Consider the following 24,933-nt stretch of genomic DNA (forward strand, 5'->3'; position numbering starts at 1 on the left):
CCCGGCAGGTCGGCCACGATGACTAGATGCGGCCTCCTCCCCGCCCGGCCTCCAGCACCACCTGACCAGACCTGTCTCCAGCAACCCCCTGAGAATGAGCCCCTCAACTCATATTTGGAGAGCAGAGAGACGGAAAGACCACCGTTGACCAACACAAGAAAGCGAGGCAGGGAGCTTGTTTGACAAAAGCAGAAAAAGAAAATAAAGCCTCGAATATGGTGATCTCCACAGGTCTTGCCCTTGGGCTCAGGGACTGTACAGAGATGCCCCATGGAGGGTTTGCGTGGTGCCTCCCCTACCCCTTGGGGCTCGGGGCGAGCTGACCCAGCCACTGCCCTGCTAAGGTGAGCCCCGGGGGGGCCCCCACGTACCTGTAGAGCTGCCGCCTCCGGGGCAGATCTTCGGTGCTCAGGAAGTAGCTGCAAAGACCAGGCCAACAGGGATTAGTGGGCTCCGGGGGGGGCTTGCTCTGTGTGCACACATTTCCCGGGGACTTCTGTCCGTGCAGGTACACGAGGTACATGGGGACAGGACCAGTCCTCTGGCTCAGGCCCAGTGCCCTGGGCGTGTGCATGTAGGCAGGGAGAGCCATACACCTGCTGCCAGGGCTCTGTGGGGGTGGAAAGGGGGGTGGGCGGTGGGGTAGGGCTGGGGGTCAGGATGGTGGTGGCATGGCCCCTGACTCAGGTGGGGAATTTCTCTACAAGACTGTTAGCCCCAGGAGGGCTAGGACCCGTCCAGGTAATCCCGTAGAGCTTCAGGCTATGACGCCAGGGGTGTGCTTTTCACCAGCCACTGGGAGCGCGGGTGGGAATGTGGACTCTGGTGGCGGGATCAGGGGAGGGCCAGGCCTCTACCCTCTGAGCCGAGTCCTAGTCCCCCAATACCATCTGAGTAGCTGCAGTCAGTGATTTAATCTCTCTCTGCCTCAGTGGACTTGTGTTTGGACCAGGGAAGCAGTAAAGCACCCATGGGGCTGCCGTGTAGAATGAGATGATGCACCCGAGGCACTGTGCACGGTGCCTGGGGCCCACTGACAGCAAACAGACGGCCACCCCGACTCACCCCTCGAGCTGGCTGCTCAGCTACCTCTGATCAGAGTCTGGCGATTTTGGAAGTGGGGCCCTTGAGAAACCAGACCCAGCGAGACCTGTCTGCCGGGAAGTAGAGGCCGCGTCTTGCAGCGGTGGCCGGCCCTGGGCCCTACTCACATCTTATCCCGCTTCTCGTCATAGGACAGGATCTTGGTCACATCCCAGTCTCCAGAGGTGATGGACTGTATGTTGTCATTGCTGCTGTTGGGCTGGAACACAGATAGGACATGGGGGCGCTGGCAAGCCGGGCCCACGCTTACACTGCAGGCCCAGCGTCGCGGGGTGGGGAGCCTCTCCGTGAGGGTGCCATCTGCCCTTCGCCCCCCCGCCCCGCCTTCTCCCCTGAGGGGGGCTTGGATCCAGCCCAGCTCCAGAGCCTCAGTGACCCCTCCAGGCCCCAGCCCTTTCCCCTGCCCTGAATGTTGGCAACACAGAGACCAGCAGAGTCCCTGTCACCCGGTATGGTGCTGGCCAGTGCCTCCAACCGCGACACAGGTGTCAGAGAGGCATCAGTGCTGCATGGGCTGCCGAGGATCCTTTTAAAATCTGTCAATGTCATTAGTGGAGTCATTGTTATGGGGAGACTGGGAGGGAAGAGAAGTATGGGGAAAGGGAGGAAACAGGGCCAGAAAACAGAGGGAAGGAAGGGAAGAAAGGGAAGGAAGGGAAGGGGAGAGGGAGGACAGGAGGGAGGAGGGAGGGGAAGAGGGAGAGGAGAGAGGGGAGAGGAGGAAAGAGGGGGAGGAGTGTAGAGAGGGGGGAGGGGAAGGAGAAAGGGAGGAAGGAGGAGGGAGGAGGGAGTGGAGGATACCTGTCTGTCATTCTCTGCCATGATTTACAAGGATGGTCTGAGGGGGTCTTTCTGAGGGTCTTACTTTCTCCCCAGTAGGTAATCCTGACAATAAACATGAAGGAGGGAGGCTCGGCCATCTGGGGGGGGGGGGGATGTGATCTGGAAGGGCACGTGAAGAGGCGGGGCGAGTGGCAGGTGCCGAGGGAGGAGGTGGGAATCCGCTGGTGAGTGAGTCAGGTGGGGCCTGTGGGGTCTGGGGAGAAGGGGGAGCCTGCGGGGGGCAGGGGTTCTGGAGGGCGGGGGCTGGGGGCTCCCGGGGACTGAGAGGCCCTCCTGGGCACAGGCCCTGTCCTGCAGGACTGTTTCAGGGGCTCAGTAATGCCGATCACGCACATGAACTCAGGGCAAGGCCGAATCAAACAGGAAGGGTCTGGGGGCAGGCCTGGTGGTGGTGGTGGGGTGCTGGAGCCCAAGCACGCCTGGGTCACCACCACCCTCCACTCCCTCGGTGGGGGCCCCTTGGTGGGCTTCTTCTGAAACCCCCTCCCGGCCCCACATGAACACCAGCCTTCTACTTACTGGCCACGGAAGGTTGTCGCTGGCTATTTGGAATCAAATCTTATTCACCTATCCTGGCTCCCAAATGACCTAAGCTGCTTCAGAAATGGGATCCACACCCGGAAGATGAGGGTTGCGGTCATGGAGCTGCCATGCCCTCTTTCCACCTTCTGGCTAAGGGCCGAGGTCCCCGAAAACTCAGTGCCAGGGGAGCATCTGAGCCGCAGGTGGGCAGCTCCCCTGGGGTGACTGTTCCCGGACAACGGCATTCACCCGGCTCTCGGCTTTTTTTTTTTTTTATTAAAGATTTTATCATTTTTTTAAGAGGGAGAGAGAGTGAGCATGAACAGGGGAAGCAGCAGAGGGAGAAGCAGGCTCCCCACTGAGCAGGGAGCCTGATGCGGGACCCTGGGACCACAACTTGAGGGCTGCATATGAAGGCAGTGGGCCCCCGGCCCTGGGGTGGGGGGTGAGGGGACAGCCCAGCCAGTGGGGAGGAAGGGTCGAGGGCACAGGATTGTTGGTCAGTCATAGACCTGAGTCCTCGGGTCCTACAGCCTCCTGTGACATTGTCAGCAGTGTCATCGTCATATCTCTGAGTCATCACAGAAAGGGCTAACTCAACCCCCTGCCCTGAGCAAGACCCCTGGACTTTGCGAGGGCCCCTTCCTGCCCTGCCTTCAGGAACCTACTTTCCCGTTCCTGACATGGGGCTCACCCCGGGGTCCTTGCAGATGCCAAGGGTCCTCAGAGCACTTGCCACCAGGGGCTGTCACCAGCACAACAGTTTCAGAAACTGTCGTGATTACCTGGGACGAGGACACGGTGATGTGATAAAATTTTCCTTGTCCCCCCTGTGGGATGGCTCGGACGAAGAAGAACTTCCGGCCATCCTTGGAGAACACCGGCTCTTCATTCTGGGGATGAAAGCGAAGGATTACGTCTATAAAAAAAAAGGTTTCATTCTGTCTTAAAGAGGTTTATCACGATGAAATACATTTGGAGATGCATTTTTGAAAAAGATTTTATTTATTTATTCATGAGAGACAGAGAGAGAGAGAGAGAGAGAGAGAGAGAGAGAGAGAGGCAGAGACACAGGCAGAGGGAGAAGCAGGCTCCACGCAGAGAGCCCAATGTGGGACTCGATCCCGGGACCCTGGGATCACACCCTGAGCTGAAGGCAGATGCTCAACCACTGAACCACCCAGCTGCCCCTTGAGATGCATTTTCTATGTAATTTCTGATGAGAGACACAGTGGAAAGAATAAATGGTGTGTGGGGGCCTTTGCTCTCCTTGGGAATCACCAAACTTTCCTCCTCCAGGGAGAAGAGGAAGATTGAGGAATAGGCAGAGGCAGATAGAAGGACATCCCTTCGTCTATGGAGCGTCAACAGAGTGGACCTGTGTGCACAGGCTCACGGGAAGGGCTGGGCAGCACCTGCTGTCTCTGGGGAAGGAATTCCAGACTGGATTCAAAGCTGAGGCCTACAGAGTGCTGCCCCCATGTCTGCGCGGGCCCCCAACACCGAGCAGCGCGGCTCAGCCCCACCCGCCCTGGGGCCTAGCCACCGCCTCAACATGGAAAAGGCATTTTGCTACAGCAGCACCCCAGCATCTCTGCAGCTCCAGCTTGGAAGTTTCCATCCATGAACGCCAATTAGTTGGCTACGATATATATTTTCTGATTCAAGGAGCTCCACGCTAACGCAGGCTGAGAACAAATGGTAAATAGGCCCCAGCTGGTGCTGGGAGCGCACATTTCCCGGCAATGAGTGACTGCGTACACGCAAATGCGATGTGCCCAGAGAAATAAACTAACATGTGATTAAAATGACATTTAATCTTCATGAATATTTGCAATAAAATGAAACCTTTAATCTGCAAATATTTATTTTTCTATTTAGAGCTGGCAGCGTGGTATTTAAAAGCGGGGGAACGGGAAAACGAGCGGTGACTGGCTTTTTCAACGTACTTCTATTTGCCCACTGCAGGGCAGATACTGCAATACTGCCTCGGTTTTCTGAGGGAAATGTTTGCACTTTTGGCAGAGAAAAATACTCTGAATAAAGGTAATAAATCATTAATTCCGGCCAGACGCTTTGCTTTCACACTGAGAAGGCCCCTCACCATTTGATGTCATCTTTACACGGACCAGGGAGTGTGCCGCACCAGTCCCAAGCCTCTCGGAGACCCTGTTTCTTAGGCAGTAAATGTATTCTCGGTGAGAGAGTGCGATGGTTTTTGAGGAGGGGCCCCAGGTGTTAATCCCACCTCTGGCTCTCATGGGTTTTGGGGGAACGTTCTAATCTCTCTGGGTAGGACAGGGAGCCCACACCACTTGGTGAAGCAGGTTGGTGAAGGAGGAGTCCTTCTCATTGGGGAGAGACTCTTCATGAGCTTTTGTAGCCCATCTGCCAGTTCTTTGCAGAGAGTGGTTCAGGTATGCTCACCTTGCCCAATCTCCCAGCCTGGAATTTGAAATCACAAGACCAAAACTCGTGAAAGAAGAAAGACTATCAGATGTCGGCCCATTAGACCAACTCTTCAACCAGAGGATGGGTTCCAGAGCTTTACGGAAAATCCCTGTGGATCAGCATCAGGGCTGATGTTGTGAGGTCTCGGGTGGTGGTGATGGCATGTGTGTATGTGGGAGGAGGAGCAGGGCCTCTAGAATATTCCCAGGACAGAGAGAACTGGGTGGGCCTCCACTCATGGGACACATACATGTTCGCCTCCTTTGTTGGCTCATGGGGATCTGTGTGGCGGCCTCGACAAGGTCCATGCCGCGGCCTCGACAAGGATGGGAAGGAGACGAGAGGTGGGGAGGCTCAGGTCTGCTCCAGCCCACCCCCTGTTCCCAGAGCAGGAGACCAGAAGACCGCAGATCTAAGCAGACGGAATCCCTGAGGTCGACTGGGCTTCTCAGACTCTGGGGCTCCCAAACGACACCGTGTCCTGCTCCACCTGGTGCAGCGCCTGTGCCCGGAGCAGCAGGCAGACAGCTATAAGCCTTGAACACGTTCCGAATTCACCCTCCAGGGCCTCACAGTATCACGAAGGACATGGAGACACTATAGATGATTTTTGAAAGGCAGGATCCAGAAATTCCTTTCTGAAATTCTCCTTGAAAGGTCAGGAGACACTGCTGATGCTGGACTTTCCTCCCGCCACTGGAGCTCTGTGTTAGGGATGCCCAGAGAAACCAGGGCTTCCCCACAATCCCCAGGCAAGGCGGCTCGCTGGGCCACCACCAAGTCCCACTCCTTGCTCCAGCCCCGCCAAGACCGCTGACACTCGAAAACACTGGACCAGACCCAGGAAAGCACCACTTTAGAGGAAGTGATTCCTTTATAAGACCTGCCATCCTACACTCAAAACAGCCTGCCGTATTTTTTTCAGTGGCTGTCTTAAACACGGTAGCTGTTTGTCAGTAAATGCCTTAAAGTCTATATTTACACATTCATGCTCCTTTTTAAGTGCTGACTTGATTTTGCTCACTTGATTTTCCTACGTCGCATCCGGGAGGTCCGTCTGGAGCGTGGCTGGTGTCCACCTTGTGTCCTCAGGTGGATGACAAGACGCGCCGCTGATAGATACAGAAACACCCCGTTGCTGATGGTGTCTCTACGGCCCCTCTGAAGCATGGACAAAGAGGCCAGCATGGCAGCTTGGCCATGCAGCCTCCGGACCCTGACGCTCAGCCAGGGGCGGCGGGAGGACAGGGGAGCCGCCGTGCACCCCCAGCTCCCTGAGAACACCACACTGCTGGGCCACCTCCAAGTTCCGCTCCTTGCTCCAGCCCTGCCAAGACCTCTGACACTCGAACACACTTGCTGGACATGTTTGAGATTTACTTTTGGTTGCCACACGTTGGATGCATGTGCGTGTCTCATCTCCCTTTCCTCCCTGTGGATTGTTAAGAGCTGCTGCTCTAGGAGATCCATTTTTCAAAGGAATGTGTTGGGGCAAAATTCACATAAAATAAGACAAAACATTTTAATAAAAGCAAATAATTTAGGGGCCCTTAGTGTATTCACGACTTTGTGCAACCATCACCTGTGTCTGGTTCCAGAACGTTTCTATCACCCCATGCTCTTGAGGCTGTTAGTCCTGTCCCCTGTCCCTAGCCCCACCAGCCAGCAAACAGCTTTCTCTGCAAACTCATTTGTTCAGGACATGTCATATTCACGGAATCACACAATGGGTGTTTTTTTTTTGTTGTTGTTCTGGTTCTTGACCCTCTGTGGAATATTCTTAGCTGCACCGCTCAAGATGGCCGAAAGGCAGGGACAACCCAAAGCCCACCAACAGATCAATGAACGGTGGTCTCTCCATTCAACAGAGTATCGTTCAGCCACAAACAGGAAGGATGTTCTCGCACTTGCCGACCAGGGGCTTGGGTGAAGTACCTGATTCCATTCTGAAATCCACACAGCCTGGGGGGGGTGCTTGGTATGATCCAAACGTGTAGATCAGACAACCATATGGATAAGGGATTCTCTCCTGAGTCTCTCATGGCAGCCTCCCAGACATTCTATCTGATACAAGAAGGGTGTCACACATGTACCCGACACCTGTACTCTTGTCTCGGGTCCTGGGGGCTTTGGGGAGCTCCAAAGCTCAACGCCAGCCCCCTCCCCAAGCTCACACCTCACAGAGTGCTCCAGCACATGCTCCTTCCTGTTATTTTCTTGGCTGGGACTTGGCACCCAGACATACATGCAGGAAACGGGAGTGGGCCTCTGGGCTAGTCCTCTTCCAGGTGAGGCAGGTGAGGAGGGCAAGGAGGGTGAGGAGGGGTTATTGAATAACCGATCATGCCCACTTGTGAGGCTGCCCCCCTTCTCCTCCTGGAATGACTGATGGAAGGTGGAGACGGATGGTGGATTCTAAACACAGAGGAGGGTCCCTGTCAGGCTGCATTTCCCTGTCGCATCTGTAAGTGGGATGCCTGTGTCTGCTCCGCCTTGGTTCTTGACTCTCTGACCTGGTGAGACATTCCCCACACATTTCCAGGCAGTGTTGGTGCCCATAGGTTGGGTAGGAAGGAAGGAAGGAAGTTAGTAAAACTCTCTCACTTATTCTTTGCCAGGGTGTATTGTGAGACAAAGAGCAACAAGGACAGAAAAAAATAGTGTGAAGAGCTTTGCGATTCTGTGGCAGTTTGACTTTTCTTTTGTGATGGGGGCAGAGGGCACCGCCATCAGCCTCTCCCACAAATCTCAAGACCTCAGAGTCCGTTTCACATGCATTTCTGGCCTGAGTCGGGACGGGAAACCCAGGGGGGCCAGGAGGCCAGGTCCCCGGGAAGGCCCAGGCTGAATGGCAGTGGGGTCCGCCTCCCACGAGACACCCACGAGCATGTGTGGACAGAAACGGGACCACTGCCACATTTTCCTTTCCTTTGGCCGTGGTAGAGTAGACCGAGGCGACTTTCATGGACTTGTCCTAGTTTCCCAAGAGGCTGTCACTTTGAGAACTGAGATCTCGCCAAGAGAGCTCAAGGCCTTTGTCCGTGGCTCTGTGGTTCCATCGTGGGAAGTGGGGGCAAGATGGGCCAAGCGGCCCCCGCCACACCCCAGAGCCAGGAAGCTCGGCAGCTCCACCTGGGGATCTACCATGAGAAGCCACCCAGCCATGAGAACTCAGAAAGCCACCCTGTGGTGGCGGACCTGGTGGCTGGTGTAAACGGAGAACGTGACGAGTCAGACATGAAGAGTTACCTGTCTGTGAAGCCAGGCTTCGCTCTCATCCTCGTGTTTCTGAAATGAAATAAGAGCATTAGGGAAAGGATTTTTTGCCTGTTTTGTGTCTGCAACCAGCAGTGCAGAAACAATTTGATTCCCCTACACAGCAGCTGCACACACACACACACACACACACACACACACACACACACACATGCAGAGCCGAGGCCTGCCTGGGGAGGAGGCACCCCGCTCTCCGCCAGGTCTCGGTTATGGCTCCCAGCCCAACACAAGTGTCCCCAAACGAGAAAACACAACTTTCCCCAGCAATGAGAACATATCCATGGATGAGGAATCCTTAGGACAATGTCCACACAAGAGCCCATTTTGGGGCAAGTCTCTAGGCTACGGCGCTGCAGGGACTTATATGTGCTCCTGTGGGTGTGTGTGGATACTTCTCTGATTTCCAGTTCACAGCTCTGGGTGACGATCCTGGTAGCCCAAAACACCAAAGGGCTGAAAATGTAGGTGAAGAGTCGGTCTCCCAGAGCTGCATGGAAGGATGCCAAATGGAGGACAAAACAATACCCCAAACACCTGTTTTACAGCTCTGCAGCGGGGGGCCTGCTCCGGGTACTGGTCTGGCCTCCAGAAAGGGCTTCCTTTGTCCGCAGATCCGCCGCAGGAAGGGGTCCCCATGCTGACACACAGGTTGGGTGTAGACGAGACAAGGTATACATCCTGGCTCCCTGGCTGTGTGTCTGCTCGCTCCCTCCCTCCCTCCTTCTCAATCTGCTCTCAATCATATGGAACAACAGGTGCATCACTGGCCCACCTGAGGCCATTGGGTCACTCAGCTCCCCTCAACCCTGTGCTTGGTGCAATGAGAGCTGCTGCTTTCGGGCCTCCCCAGCCACAGCAAAGCCGCCCTGCCTGCCTTTCCTCTCCCTCTCTGGGAAAGAGGAATTTATGGTCCTAGGAGGAATTTCTGAAACTCCTGAATGTATCTGAAACCAGCCTGGATGTATTCATGGGGTTTAATTGATTATTTCTCCTTCTTCTTCTTCTTCTTCTTCTTCTTCTTCTTCTTCTTCTTCTTCTTCTTCTTCTTCTTCTTCTTCTTCTTCTTCTTCTTCTTTCTTCTTCTTCTTCTTCTTCCTCTTCCTCTTCTTCTTTTTTTTTTTTTTTTTAACCTAGCACTAGGAGATCTACCTCTTAGGGCTAGACCTGCAAGTGTGGAGCACCCCCCTCCCCAGGAACCTTTTTGGCCTCAGTGATGACCTTCAGAGATAGAAGCCAGCCCACCCAGGGGCCAACCCATCCCAGGTTCCCTCAACCCCGGCTCGGTCAGATGGAGGACAGAGCTCACAAAAAGGGGAAGCAGACTTGCAGGGCTGGGGCCTCAGGGACCCCTTCCGCTCTCTGATGTCAACTGGAGAACAAGGGGAATGCTCAACACAGGATAGAGTGGGCCCAGATAAAGGGGAAGAACACATCTGCGGACCAGGTCCCAACCTGGGGCCCCTTCACTGATTGCATTAGCCACGAGCGTTGCAGCAGTGTATGATTCACCACCAGGTGGCACCAACACCAAGGCCGGCGCAGCTTCCCGAGGAGCCTGCATCCTGGGAGTCCAAGCACAGGGACCCAGCCAGCCCCCAGCCTCCAACGCCCCAAAGACACCAGGGACACTGCCTCCCGTACCTTTGTGCAGACCCCAGTGGTGGCGTCGCAGAGGGTGAGGATGGACACGTTCTGTGCCCGGCTCAGCCAGTTCACTGCCACCTTCGTGCTGGTGGCCCATTTCACCATGGTGATGTAGTACTCCCTGAAAACACGCAAACAGAGTGCATCAGCAGACCCCACGGGAACCAGGAGACCCACACATCCCAGCCCCGGGCGCTGGGCCAACAACGGGGGATGGACACGTCACTTGAGGCTCTGAGACAGGGCTTCTCAAGAACGCCACTCTGATGGGAAGCCGGCTCACTGAGGCAGTGAAGTGAGCCACACAGAAGCCCCTGGAACCCTTGAGGGCTGCGTGTAAAGTGCACACTTGTCAAGAGCAGCTGTCCCATCAGCCCACAGGCTGATGGCATCTGGGTCCTGCTCTGTGGGTTTTAGAAGTCATGTTACAGCTAACGCTGACCCACTGCCTTGATTTTCATGCCATGGCCCCGGCAAACACACAACTCCGGCTCGCTGGAGGCAGCAAGGGGGTCGCATGAGGGGCTGACAGAGCTAGAGCCAGGAAGGGCTTGGAGAGAGAGAGGCACTCACAGAGTGTGAGCTGCTGGAAAAACACCTGGTGCACGCAGAGGAAGGCTCGGGGCTCCCTCTCCTGTAAAGGCGAAACACCCAGGGACGTTTGCCAGCTAATTAGGGAAATTGGTTCATGGCTCTGGGCATTGGGCAGATTTGGTTGGATATCCCAGATGTCACATGCCTGCTTTTATCCAAACCTGAAAATACCATGGTGTTCTAGGCTACCCTGTACTTAGCACAAGGGGTGCTGGGGTTGCTGACAATGAATTCAACCACCCAGAGCCCTTCAAAATCGGGCTTTTAGGGAAAAAAAATATGTTAAAGAGGAACAAGAAAAGACAAACAAGCGCATGAAAGATTATCCCTAGGTGAATTTTGAGAATGTTCTAGAGGCCAGCTAACCCTGTTCCATCACCTACCCCATCCATATCTATCATGGGATCTATTGTTCAGAATGATTACTTTGTGGTCTTACAAGATCCTTTATCACCGAAGACGGCAGCACATTCACTAGACAATGCCTCCCTGGCTGGAGAGGACCATGCATATACCCAATGATTATTTTCAACAGAAAGGCCTAAATCACCAGGTGCTTTCAACAAAGCTTTGGTTAACGAGGGGAGGAGATTAAATTGCTTTGTTCCCTATTTCTCGAATCCACCTGTTAATCAAATCTTCAAATATGTTAACCTAAGTCAGGAGCTGACTCAGGCTGCCACTCCTGCGTGAGGAGTGGGGGAGGCCCTGGCGCTGCCCAGCGAAGGCCTGGCCAACCCACCAGGGATGTGGCTGGTGAGGATGTCATTCAGGCATAATCCAGCTTTTGTGGTTTTCAACCTTCTCAATTGCTGTGATTTTTGAGATAGGGCTGTGTCTGTTCACACCATCTGCTAGCAGGCCCACAGGCCTCAGGGACCTAGGCCTGTGTGTTTACAGGATCTGCTCTCTCACACAACGCTGTCAGGCTCCTGCTTGGAGAAGGAGTGTGGCCTTTCAGCAGCTCCTCTGCGGATGCTGTCCTGTGTTTGCTTCACTGCCTGAGGGCTCGGAGCCCGTTTGTAATGTCAGGTCTGATCAACTCCTTGAATATTTGTAGGCATGAAAACATTTATTTAGCTTGGCCCTTAAAAATGACTCAGAATCTATGCCTAGCTCTTGCTTCACATATAATATTTCTTATTTTTAAATAACAACATAGATGATCCTTGGGTCCCTGTTCGATAGATGCTGGAGACAGCTAGCAGGAGGGGCCGTGGGGATGGACACAGAGTCCTGTATTCCTGGACCGTGGGGCCTGCTGGATGCAGATGCTCATACTGAGGGTAGTGTGGGAAGGTACAGTGACCAGCAAACAGATGTCATCTGGATGAAATCAAGGAGGAAAAAGCCAGATTTCCTGGAATGACCACTTTTCCCTCCACAGCCTCCACACTGGTTAGGGAGACTCCATTTTTGTTCCATTTGTTGGAAACATTCATTTGTCCTATGTGTTTTTCTAGGTTTTATGGTGTTCTTTTGCACAGTGTTCATATAGACCAAATATTAAGGTCTTTCTTTTACTTTCCTAATTTGTGATATGAGGCATATTGTAGAAAGGAGGAAATAATCACACCACAAATCAGGACAGTGAAACCTGGACTCACTTTGCCAAGTGGACACTGGCAGTGGCCCTGACAAAGGGCAGGTGCAGTGTCACGGGGGTGGGGGGCGGTCTGTGGGCTTTGCATCCACACCCCACTTTGCATGGAACTTGAATCCTCAGTTCCTCTTCCGTGTAATAGGAATTTCAAACAAGCTGACGGCACCTTAGAGATTTTATGGTGATGAAATATGATGACAATATTTTTTAGAACTCTTTAAACAATAAAAATTATTAAGGACTCCATAAAGATGACATAGATATCTCTATATAGGCAAGTGGTGCTGCTTCCCCGTTAGGTGGTTACAGAACTTTTAGTCATGTTCCCACTTGTTAAAGCACTTGGGAGCCTTCAGTCTGAGTCCCCTTCAGGACTTCACACCCATCTCATTACTTGTACGGCAACATCTCTTCTCGAACCAACATTTCCTCATCCCGTGAATAGCATCAATGACAAGGCTTCATGCCAAATAGGTTCTGGTTATTTAAAAATATCAAGTCAAGTCATAAAGATAAAGCATTCAAGGTCGGGTGATATAAAAGGACCAATGAGATACAGAACCTCACAAAGTAACACTCTGGAGAGAATAATATTCTTTCACTACGTAAGGTCTGTTAGTCACACCATATGCTCATAGAAGGGAAAATACAAACTTTACCCACTTCTGAAACTTTCTCTAAGGAGAAATCCAGAAGTAGGTAAGCAAAGTTCTCCTGGTTCCCTACACATTTTCCATTGTCTGTAATTTCAAAGTTGTTAGCCTAATGGTTACATGCAGGAAACAGCTTAGACTCTGACATTGGGGCTAGTGTCAAGGACCAAGGCCATGTCCATCAGGGTCCTGCTGATGACTTAGGGGGAGGGTCTGTTTGGTTGTCCCATTTTGGTGTGAAGATTTCTAGCACACAGTATCAACTGCTTAGCAAATCTGAGGTAGACTTTAACCAACTTTGTGTCAATGAGCCTATAAAGACACAAAGGAGGTGCAAAATCACAATACCATGAAATGTGAATGTTGAAAATTTCCAACAACCACACCACAGACGCAGGTACATGAAGCCAAACAATGGGATGCCCATCTGTGCTTCACACTTTGAGGCAAGCAGTAGCCGAGCAGGAGAGTGTGATTCTCCTTCCCCGGGTCTTAATTATCTTTCCTCAGGAACACCAACCTTATACCAGCCAGAAATTGGGGAAGTCAAGCCTTTGCTACCTCAGTGTCACAGAAGATCATGATTTTTCATAGACACCTATTGACTAAGAATGTCACACACAAAAAAATCTAAAGAAGGTGGAAGGAAACTCTCAACTCAGCCCAGCAGAAGCACACCAGATGGATACAGGTTAGACTCTGTCTCCCAACTCCATCTGAGAAGGCTCAAGCAGCACCTGAAAGTTCAGAGTCGAAAATAACCTTCATATGGCATCTGTTGCCAGATGTCAGGGGTGGGGGGATGTCTCCTTCCTGAGGTGGAAGACAACAAAAGTCACCAAACGACACAGATGAAGGAAAGGGGGATTATACTGACAACATAAAAGCAGAACAGAACCCTAAGAATGCAGGCTGAGATGGAAGAGGGGGGGATAAAAGACTAGAGGGCAACCACATCTGAAGGTGAGAGAAACTGGGCTCAGAGAAGCTGAAGAAAATTGGGGAAGCTCTCTCAGAAGAGGAAGGTGCCACAGAGATGAAAGGAAGGAACGCAGACTGTCCTCCTGTCCAAGGATGTCAGAGCTTCTTGCGGAGAAACCAGAGTGATGGGAAGAGGACCATCTCCAAAACTTAGGGATGAGATGTCTACATGAGTAGAACAGGATCTAAATGCAGGTGAAAATGATTTTCCATATTCTGGGGAAGTTAATAAAATGCCTAAATATGTTTTTTAAAAGATTTTATCTATTAGGGAGAGAGAGCATGAGAAAGAGAGAGAGCACAAGCAGTAGGGAGGGGTAGAGGGAGAAGCAGGCTCTCCGCTGACCAGAGAGCCTGATGCGGGGCTCAATCCCAGAACCCCGGGATCATGACCTGAGCTAAAAGCAGATGCTTCACCAACTGGGCCACCCAGGAGCTCCAAAATATGTTCTAATAGAATATTTGAATTCTGAAGAAAAAGAAATCTCACCGTAACCTAGTAATAAGGAAATATGTTTTGATAAATGATCAAAATTTAGGCTGATATCAAATTTCCCTACTGTTCTAGGTCTAAGGGCTATTTAACATTTCAGTGTTTTTAACAAGCAATATCTCCTATTTGAATATACCCTACACTGAAAACAATTCAAAATTTAAAGGCTCAAAATTAAAAGCTTAGCTTGTAAGAAGATAATCCCTAAAATCAATCATTCACAGTTAGTCCCAAACCAGTATCAATTTGATTACAAATTTAAAATAAATATCAGAAGTAATTATTAAGTGACAAAAATATTATAAAATAAAATAAATATTGGGTGACTTTCATAAAATCATAAATATTTACCAAATTTTCAAAGCGTATTACAAACAAATGGCAGCACACATCACCATGATGAAACAGGAAGAGACATGTAAGGGGAAGGAATACAAACATACCACATTCCCAGAATAGGAAACTAAAGGTAAAATACTTTTTAAAATGACGAATCATTTGAGAAGGTCTGAACTGATTCTACTGAAGCTTCATGAGGGAGAGATCACATTGCCTTCCTCATTTCTGTATTTTCAGCACCTGCAAGATGCTTCACATATGGTGAATACTGAATGCTTTGTAAAGGACCAAACTTCATTCTAACAGAAAGACCATTGGGTTTCTTTACTGAGAGGAGATCATCTAATAAAACAATTCTAAAGTTCACATATAAGAAGAAATGGAAAAAATAGCCAAGATAACCAGTTTTAAAAAGGAAGACTTGCAAGAGGTATTTATACCAAGAATTGCTAATTAGAGACCAGGCTGTAGATTGTTTACTGATGGAATGGCCAGTATATCTATACGTGGATGTGGTCTTAAATCACAATGGTTTAAACATTTTGTGATCACACAAGATCAGAATAGTTTATATAATAATTTAATATCTAATGAGAATGTCATCAGGATAGAAGGTGACATACGGTCCAGAAGACAGTGGCTTTAACCCGGGATAGTAGTGGGGGGGGGGGGTCCGGGAACAGCCTTGTTGCGAACATGGTAGAGAATAATTAGCCCATACTGGGGTATGCAGGAGAGAGTACTTGTGAAGATAGGTGTGAGTAAAGGGCAATACAACAGAATATCTAAGAGAGTTTGAGGGAAAATAATGAGGGTAACATAAAGTGGAGTAGTTCAAGTGAAAAATAAAACAACTTATAACTCCAGGAAAAACAAAATACTGAACAAAATGATATTCAGTCACAGCTTCAGTATGAAAGACTTGTTTATGATAAAGTCAATGCTATTTATTGATTTTAACTTCTTAGAAGCACCCACCAGCTCCAAGGGTCATCTCGTGACGGATCTCCATGTCCATCTCTGCCCTTACTAACTGTTCTCTGAAGGAATAAACATATGGGCAGGCCATAAGGTGCTCTGGAATAAGAAGTTGGCTGCAGTAAAAGGAGGGGAGAAAACAGGATTTAAAGCAGAATGATGATTGAAGAAGGTGAAATGGAGCAGGGCTTTGAAAGACACAAGGATTGATCCAATATTGAGATGAAGGGAGATGCTGAAATATTCAGATCATCACAGAAAATAAATGACCATATTTTGAGGATCTTAGAAGTTTCATTTTAAAAAGAACTTGTTGGCAAATTGAACTCCAATTAGAAAAAATAAAAAAAAAAATAAAAAGAACATGATATGAAAATATTAATAGGAAGCAAAGATTTCTGGAAGAAATGCTACTCATTTTCTCTGTATTCTAAAGCATTTTATCCACCAGTGAATAACATGTGTTCATTCCAAGAGCACCGAGGTAGGGTTTAGTGTGTTGTGCACACAGTTCCAGGTGCTGGCAACACAGACAGACAGCCCCTTGCTGTAAGGGAGCTCACAGTCTGTGGGGAGACAAATTCCTAATTTCAGGGCAGCGTAAGGATTGCCCTACTCTGAGAAGGATGAGGGTAGAGGGTGTGTTGAAAAGCACAACTTGGCTGAGAAAACATGACAACATTCCCACAAATCTCCAGCCAAAGGTGCCTTCAAATCAAAATATGCTGACTCTTCCTGGTAACCAGTATATTAATTTTTTATTAGTCCATTTGTTTGCCATAAAATATTAATATGGCATTGTCTCTCTCACAGGGATTAGTGTGCCGTGTCAGTTCTTGGTATTCCAAATTCTGTCAAAGATTCCAACAGTTGTGTGGCCATTACGGGCAAGGGAACAAAAGGTCTGTTTATCTAGTGAAATAAAGAGCCTGCAATTAGCTCTGGCATTTTCTCAGCAATGTTCATTCCATGAATAAATCCAGAGCAAAAACATACTTTGAGAATTTAAAAAAAATTATGTTCTTTAATAGGCAGTGTTGAGCCCACTGAAACACCACCAAATACCAAATGCTTCCCAGGATAAAACGCACAGCTCCATATCTGAGCATGTCCTCAGAGCCATCACATAATTGTATAAAAATATCTGCAGGCAGGTTGCATTTTGCAGAATATAAAAATGTGGTGACTGTAAGACAAATTACTATTTGATGTATATTTCTGTAATTTTACTTTCAATGGAGTAGTAGATCATGTTATCTTTCTCTTCCATCTTAGAGACTGGCTATAATGCAGGGCCAATTGTCAGGATGAGGGAGAAGGAAGTAAGGGAAGAGCTACCTCAGGGACTGTGGAGTTCTCATTCAACAGTTTATATACTTTGAATATGAAGGGATTCATTGACTAGGAGATGTGGAGGCAAGTGATGGAGGTGATAGGGCATGAAGGTTATAGTGATGGTGGTAGTGGTGGTGATGGTAGTGATTGGTAGCGGTGATGGCAGTGGTGGTGGTGGTGATGGTGGTGATGATGGTGGTGGTGGTAGTTGGTGATGGAGGTGTTGGTGGTGGTGGTGTTGGTAGAGGTAATGGTGGTTGAGACAAGGTGGTGGCAGTATAGTTATTAGTAACAAGGGACTGAGGCTGAGGTCATGAGCAACAATGATCCTGTTTTTGTGTGATGTTTCCATTGCTCTGGTGACCTCTGTCCTCCCTCTATTTCTTAGTAAAGACCTGTATTAGATTCACGGTACTGATCTCCCAGCAAGTCCCTATTTTGTATAGATTGAGAAGGAAGAAGGCTGCATTTCCTTATCATGAGTGGTGGATATGGAAGAGGCACCTGGTGGCAGAGGAGGCCATGAGGATGCAAGCTCCTAGGAATTGCAGAAATCTAGACCATGTGCACAGTTAAAGCAGAGAGCTGCATGTACACACAAGAATATGCTAGGTCTTTACATACTGCTGAGTAAAAAAGACCAGAAACAGGTCTACACACACACACACACACACACACACACACACACACACAAACATATATGTCTGTATCCACGTACATCACAATGCCACATATGTAAAATGAGCATGCACACATACAAACAGCAGTGCAGCCTCTACCAACATTAATGGAGAGGGACTCAAATAGATTTAAGTAGGTGCCTATGTAGTAACTTCACTGACATCAGCCGTAGCAACATCTTTCAAGATAATGTTTCCTGAGGCAAGGGAAAAACAAGAGCAAAAATAAAGTACTAGGACTACATCAAAACAAAAAGCTTCTGCACAGTGAAGATAACAATCAACAAAACTAAAATACAACGTATAGAATGGGAGAAGATATTTACAGATTACGTATCAGATAATAGGTGAGTATCCAAAACACATAAAGAACTTATACAACTCAACATCCAAAAAAACAAATAATCCAATTTAAAAATGGGCATAAGACATGAACAGACATTTCTCCAAAGACGATATCGAGATGGCCAACAGACACATGAATAGATAGATGTCAACACTGCTCATCATCAGGGAAATGCAAATCAAAGCCATAGTGAGCTATCACCTGATGCCCGTCAGAATGGCTAAAATTAACAATATAAGAAACAAGTGCTGGTGAATATGTGGAGAAAAAGGAACTCTTGTGCACTGTTGGTGGGAACTCTGGTGTAGCCACTCTGGACAACAGTGTGGAGGTTCCTGAAAAAATAATTGCACCACTGGGTATTTACCCAGAAAATACAAAAACACAAGTTCAAAGCGATACATGCACCCCTGTATTTACTGCAGCATTATTTACAATAGACAAGCTATGGGCACAGCCCAAGCATTCATCAGCCGATGAATGGATAAAGATGTGGTCTATACACAATGGCATATTACTCAACCATAAAAAGAATGAAATCTTGCCATTTGCAAGGACAGGGATGGATCGAGAGAGAATTATGCCAAGCAAAATAAGTCAGAGAAAGATTAATACTACATGATTTCAGTCACGTGGGGAATTTAAGAAACAAAACAAATGAACAAAGAAAACAAGAGATAACAAAAAAAAACCAGACTCTTAGCTGTAGGGCACACACAGCTGGTCACCAGAGGAAAGGGGGTAAGGGGATGTGGGAACAGGTGAAGGGGATTAGGAGCACACTTGTCCCAATAAGTACTGAGTATGGCACAGAAGTGCTGAGTCACTACACTGTGCACCTGAACAAGCCCTGTATGTTAACTACGCTGGAATTAAATTAAAAACAATAAGAAAGAGACACAATTTAAAGAAAAAAATGCATTTGAACAAAGTAGTTGATATCAGTAAATAAAAAAAATCAAAGACTCATGAAAAAATAATAATGGTGTCTATGTGGCAGGGAGCATGGGAATAGGGACTGTGGTAGAAACGAACACGTCGATGAAAAGAGCCAGGCCTGGCACTGCCCAGCAGCGGCCGTCCTTGAGGTAAGCAGATCGGAATCCTCGCGACTGGAGGCTCAAATGAACAAGCTGGAGTGGAGGAAAATACACTGAAAGCCTTCTGCAGGCCAGGGAAGGGGCAGCAGGAGGGCAAGCAGCACCCTGGCCGCACCCCAGCACAGTGCACCGGGGATCCTGGAACCGGGCCCCTCCGCGGGCAGTCGGGATTTGGAGAATAAAAATGTGTGGGCGCAGTGCGACATGTCTCTAGACTGATCCTGCGGGTTTCTGCTGCACCCCGCTCACGGCTCTAGAGAGGCGCTAGGAAACCCACAAAACACAACAGCCAGAGTTTTATCCGCGCAGCGGGTTTCTGCAGGAAATTGTACAAACTGTAGGACCCACCGCGCAAATGATTCCGCTGAGGTTCCCCACCCACGGGCATGCTTGGGATCCCCCGCTCAGCTCCCCAAGGTGCCGCCGCCCTGCCCCTACCCCTTTCTCCGCCAGTCGCTGTTCCCCGTTACCTTTCCTGTTTCCCAAGACGGCCTCAAATTGGCTCAGGAAACCCTGCACCCAACCACTTGGCGAGGCTGTCGCCCTGGCACCTGTCACTGTGGCTCCCTCCACACTTCACCTCGGCCACGGACCGCCAGCTGTCTGGCTTTCTGGACCATGGGCCACCAGATGGGAGAGGCCACCCAGGGTATAACGCAGTGTGTGGCACAAAGCCACGGCCAGTGAGTGCTTGTAGAAAGTTCCGGAAGCCCGGATTCAATCTTCCCTGTATGTGAGAACCCTCGGTGGGGAGGTCAGGCTGCTTAGCGAGCCGACAACACACTAGACAGCTGACAGATGAGGGGCTTTACGTCTTCCCCCGACGGCTGCTGACCGGCCTGCTGACAGTGACCAGAATTCTCCGCAGCTCTCTGGAGGCTGTCCAGCCGCCTGGCGCAGGGCCCAGTGCCTGCTTTCACACTCTGTGTGGATCCAGACACCTTCCTTAACCTCTGCGTTCCTCAGTGTCTCCATCTGGGGGGTGGGGGCAGCCGGAGCCGTGTGAAAGCCCATGGGGGGCTGATCTTGTGCCCTGGGGAGTCACCAAGACCGGCCAGCAAATCTAGAAGCAAATCTAGAAGCCCAGTTGGGAGGGGAGGAAAGATAGACATGGTCCCAGGGTCACAGTTTTACCACTGAGTCCACAACACAGAACTGCTAGACCCCCTGCCCGAACCCCGGCCCCGTGCTCCCCGCTCCTCTGGAAGCCTGGATCCTAGAATTCCCTAGATCCTGGCTGTGCCTCCAAACCCTCCCCTGCCGGCCCTCTGCCCTCGAAGGGATTCCCCTATCCTGCAAAACTCGTAAAAGAATCAATATCTATTTTGTGGCACCGAATTTTTTTAAACACGATGTATTTCTGTGTCGTCTCTCTCTGCCTAGATTGCTGGGGGCACGGTGTCTGTCCCCTTCCCCTCTACACTCTTCTGCACAGTATGTGTGTCTCATTTTTACCTTTCCTGGATTAGTTGAAAGAAACCAGAATATGTTGCCCCAAGATACGCCTTTTTGACATAAAAATTATTCTGAGCCGAAGGCAATTAAGAAGGAGCAACCCCCCCCCCAAAAAAAGCTCCTCCCTTTTCTGTCTAAAGGCAGGAAACAAATTCCCCTTTTACTGGCGATGATGGACTCTTGGCCCAGAGATGCACCGGGGGATCTGCAAACACGCCTTCCTCTCCCATGGTCTGCTGTCCTTGGAAACCTGAAGCTGCTCTCCTGTATCCTGTTAATTCTCCGCATGTTTATTGTTCCTGCCTGAAGGTGCTACGTAAGAGGCAGATCCGAACTGCTGCTTTGTTACTTTTCAGATTTTCACCATCTGATATGCTGCACGCACATGAATCAACTATTTGATTTTTTTGTTGTTGTTCATCTACCTTTTAGTCAAGGAGTCCCACCTGAAAACCCAAGATGGACAGAGGTGAAGTGCTGTCCCCTCCCACCCCACAGTATCCTATATCCCAGATGGCAGGATGCCATCAATGGCTAATCGTTTCCAAAGGGCTGGTTCTTAGAAAGGTACCAACCAACCAAAGAAATCTCAACCTTTGAGAATCCAATTGAAGTCAGATTTTACCGGCTACACATGCTGTTCACGGGCCTATTTGACAGAGGTTTCCTGAGCTCTTCCTGTGTTCTAGGTACCACCCCAGACTGGAGGGCAAGTGTGGCACCCACCAGGCCCAAGTCCCTGCTCCTGGACCTTCCTTCTGGCTGGCGGCCAGGGGAAGGATGAGGCAAACAAAGTATACAGAGTATCCTGCTGGGGCAGGGAGAGGGGGGAGCCAGGTGGGGACCTGAGTGAGGTCATCAGGGAAGGAATCAAGAAGCACCCTGGGTGCTCAGGACCCGACAGGGCCTCTCAGCTGTGTGGGAGGGGTTTCCAGGCAGACGGCATGCAGGTGCAAGTCCCCTGAGAACAAGCCCAGTGTACCTGGGGAGGGGGTACCGAGAGGTGGGATTAAGGTACACCATGGTTCTCGTGTAGCCAGATAGGGTTGGGATCCCCGCAAAAAGAAAGAAAGGTGAAACATGGCTTTCCTGACAGGAGAGGAGATGTTTTGGGCTGCCAGCCTGCCCAGCGCTCTTCACCCAGAACACATTTCAAGCAGAACCACCTGGGATACATTAAAATCCCAGAAAAACAGACCTAGGCAGTGAATGATTTGAAGGGAACAAAAGAATGTAGACTGGATGGCCACCAGCAGGCCAGGGGTGGGGACATGTGATCTGATGTAGTTCACAGCTCTTGGCGGTGGCAGGAGGGGGCGGGGAGGGCCCCAGAAGCCAGCGGCCCAGGAGAGCCCAGGCAGGAGTCACTGGCAGATGGGAGGGAGAAGGCAGGATCAGGTGCCGGGTTCTGTGGGTGAGGATCCTGCAGGGTGGAGGGGAGACAGGAAAGTCAGAGGTCTGAGCATGGCGGCCAGGCTACAGGCAGCAGGATTCTGGAAGGAGCTCGGGAAGTCTGTTTTGACCATGTCCGGTCAAAATCTCCATTTGGAGATTCTCAAAATTCATCTGAGGCCTGTGAAGAGGCAACGAGATCCCTGAGTACTTGTCCAGTGTAAGCCTGGGTTCGGCTCTCGATCGACTGGAGACCCTGCCGACACCGAGGGGTCTCCTGGGTGTTTGCAGGTGGATCAGCTATCCCTGGAGGTCAAGCTAGGGGCCTGCTAGGTCTATAACCTGGTAAACCTCCCCTGACACTTCTCTGTTTCACTGTTCACACACACCTAGTTTTGTAAGCACCTCTGTACTGGTTCTGACACCTCCCCGGTCTCCTAACTAGTTCAGGAGTTAAACAAAATCTTGGACCCATGCTCATTTACTTTGCCCAGAGCCTTGGCACCTGGGCATGGCTGGATATGCGAACCACAGTGAGGACGGGCTCAGATCTGAAGCTGAGGGGTGGCGTTGACAGCTACGAGACAGGGTGTCTGCCCGCACGATATCACCTGACATCTATCGCCACTTCTGTAGGTAAAGCATATCTCCATTCTACATGGGATGGGTGATGGAGTTCTGTCCCCAAGGCCCCAGGACTAGGATTTGAACATAGGTAGCTGGCTCAAGAACCTTCACTCTGGAGAACCAGTTGTTCTCCATGTGGGGACATCTGGCCAAGACCGGGGACCATCGCAACTCAAGGTGGGCCCCCCATAGCAAAGACTCATCAGGCCTCACATGTCCTAGTGCCAAGGTTGAGAGAGGCACTGTCACCCTGCAGACTAGCTGGGCCTCCACCTCCTGCATTGCATGCATCTTGGTGGCCCGACTCACACCCGCATGATCCAGCTGCTGGTAATGATCTGCTCTGTCTACACTGCTGTCCCTACATCACATGCTCCATGTTTTGTTCCCCGCTATGCTGGCAGTGTTCACACTGACAGCTGGCAAAGGAAATGTTCGATAAACATCCGCTCACATTTATTCTATGATTTCTGATGTACCTAGGCTCCCATTGGAAAAAAACCTCAAGGATGTGCGACAGAGGAGGAGGATGAGAAAGCGTGACTTTTCCATTTTACAGATTTATACCACACGGGAGGAGCATTATTGCATTTTGCCTATGAAATCAGAGCAGAGAACCCAAAACCAGCATCTGAACTTCAAGCCCTGATGGAGGCTAATTTTTCGTTGTCCTTGAAGCTAATCAAGCCTGCGGAAACAGCATCACCAAATTGACTAAATGAGATTTTCAATTAACTCAAACAGATGGCTTAAATTTTCCAGGTGACTTTCCATATTAATTCAGAGAGTTTGCTGGACCAGGCCCTGGGAGGGCCTAGCAGGGATGGGGGCTGAGAGAAAAACAATCAAACACTGAATCTTCGGGAGAGAAGACAAAGCAAAACCTCGAACTTTTCTTTGGCCCCAGCAAATGCATCATCAGCCAAATTGATTCAACTCCTCCCCTTCCCTACTGGCCAGCACACACACGGAAGGCACTGGGAACCCCTGGGCCAGGCTCTCAGGGGCCAGCTCATAGCCTCTGGGGACATTGTGACCCTGGAATGCAGAGGAGACCCATCCTGGGCAGGAAGACAGGTAGCGAGGAGCCATGTATGGAGCACAGGAGTCTGTGCTGCCCAAGGACCTCAGCATTTTACTTTCTAATGAGCAGGAAAAGTGAAAGAACCTCCGTGGAAGTCTGCAGAGGCTCAAGCTTATGAGGTGTGAGCAGACGGGTCTCACTAAGGAGGTCACTGCAGGAGACCACCCCACTCACAGAAGACCAGCAGTACCAAGTACCCAAGCACCCAGCCCTGGGCAGAGCCTGTGGAGGAGCCTCAGTGGCTGGGGCCACAGCATCTGCCCTTCCAGAAGCTGCTCGAACCTACTAATTATAGTAAAGGCCTGGGTTAGAGTTATGGCAAAATTTGGGGTGGGTTTCCATGGAGTCTCAGAACGAGTCATTCTTGGCTTGACTGGGCCCATTTCTAGACTTTGAAGGTCTATCAATGAGTGGGTCCTGGTGCCTGTACAGTGGGCTCCTCTTTTTTCAGCCTCCCATCAATAGCTCACCATGGAAGGATGATGTAAGTAGGCTCTGCAAGTATCCTCAGTCCCCAGGCTGAGTTTGAACTTTGGGATAGGATGAAACTGATATTCAGAGCACTTTGGCTAGAGAGATCCTACTCAGTTGTTTTGATTTATTAAAAAAAAAAAATCTACCTAAACCCGATGTTAATGATAACAGGACAGTTACCTTTGTCAATGTGTCTCAACATCTCCCAGGCTATCTCACCAACCAGGAGATGTGGCTTATTGGAATATAGGCTTTACCACGAGTCGCGGGAGCTGGCAAAGTAAAGCTTTGCAAAGTAAAGTTCTGAAGTGCTGCTCTTAAATGGGGAGCCATTTACAGGACGACCCAATTACATGTATTTTCATGGGGTGGGGGGAGATTGCATCCATTCACTCAGTGGGTGTTCTCTAGCACCTCCCTTGTGAGCTGATGTGCCTGGCTGGAGGCGTGCGGCGGACCACACGTGCCCCTTCCCAAGGAGCCCAGCCTCCCCGGGAGGGTGCTCTGCTCCCGATTAACGTAAGAAATAGCAGTACTGGTTTGAAGGAGGTTCCTTTGCAGAAAACCAAACCACTGCTTCATGAAGCAGTAATGAAAGCTTTAGAAAACATTACCTTTTTCCCGGATGTTTAAATTAGCAGTAAAATGAATCTGGAGAGACCATGTAAATGAATGTTCATCTTATTATTGTTATTTTTTTTTTAACATAATGGAGAAAAGGAAGCAGACCTCATCCGTGGATCATCCGGTGGCATCATCTCCAGATCGTGGGTGGGTCCATTTAAGCCGATGACGTGTAGGGAAATGCTGGGGTTTTCACAGCCAGCCTGTGAAGTAAAAGGGAGGAGGTGTGAGTGAGCCTTCCTGTGGGGTGGCGCCTTACTGCTGCAAAGCCCGCCCTCCCCAGGAGATGCCCAGGCAGGACTCGGGGTGGGGGGCTTTGGGGTTAGTACTCCTGA

General features: G+C 50.0%; 1 protein-coding gene across 3 annotated transcripts in view; it reads right to left on the bottom strand.

Moving 5' to 3' along the window:
• Positions 1–24,933, bottom strand: part of DPP6 (dipeptidyl peptidase like 6) — an 821,668-nt gene that overhangs the window by 68,051 nt on the left and 728,684 nt on the right. For all 3 annotated transcript variants that reach the window (XM_055334558.1, XM_055334556.1, XM_055334557.1), the window contains 6 exons: positions 24,704–24,801; positions 9,838–9,961; positions 8,170–8,208; positions 3,255–3,362; positions 1,212–1,303; positions 372–419 (listed from right to left, as the gene is read on the bottom strand). In XM_055334558.1, coding sequence (XP_055190533.1) covers positions 372–419; positions 1,212–1,303; positions 3,255–3,362; positions 8,170–8,208; positions 9,838–9,961; positions 24,704–24,801 — 509 coding nt within the window. The remainder of the gene's footprint in view (positions 1–371; positions 420–1,211; positions 1,304–3,254; positions 3,363–8,169; positions 8,209–9,837; positions 9,962–24,703; positions 24,802–24,933) is intronic.

The sequence above is a fragment of the Nyctereutes procyonoides genome, unplaced genomic scaffold (assembly GCF_905146905.1).
Source record: "Nyctereutes procyonoides isolate TBG_1078 unplaced genomic scaffold, NYPRO_anot_genome, whole genome shotgun sequence".
NCBI lineage: Eukaryota > Metazoa > Chordata > Mammalia > Carnivora > Canidae > Nyctereutes > Nyctereutes procyonoides.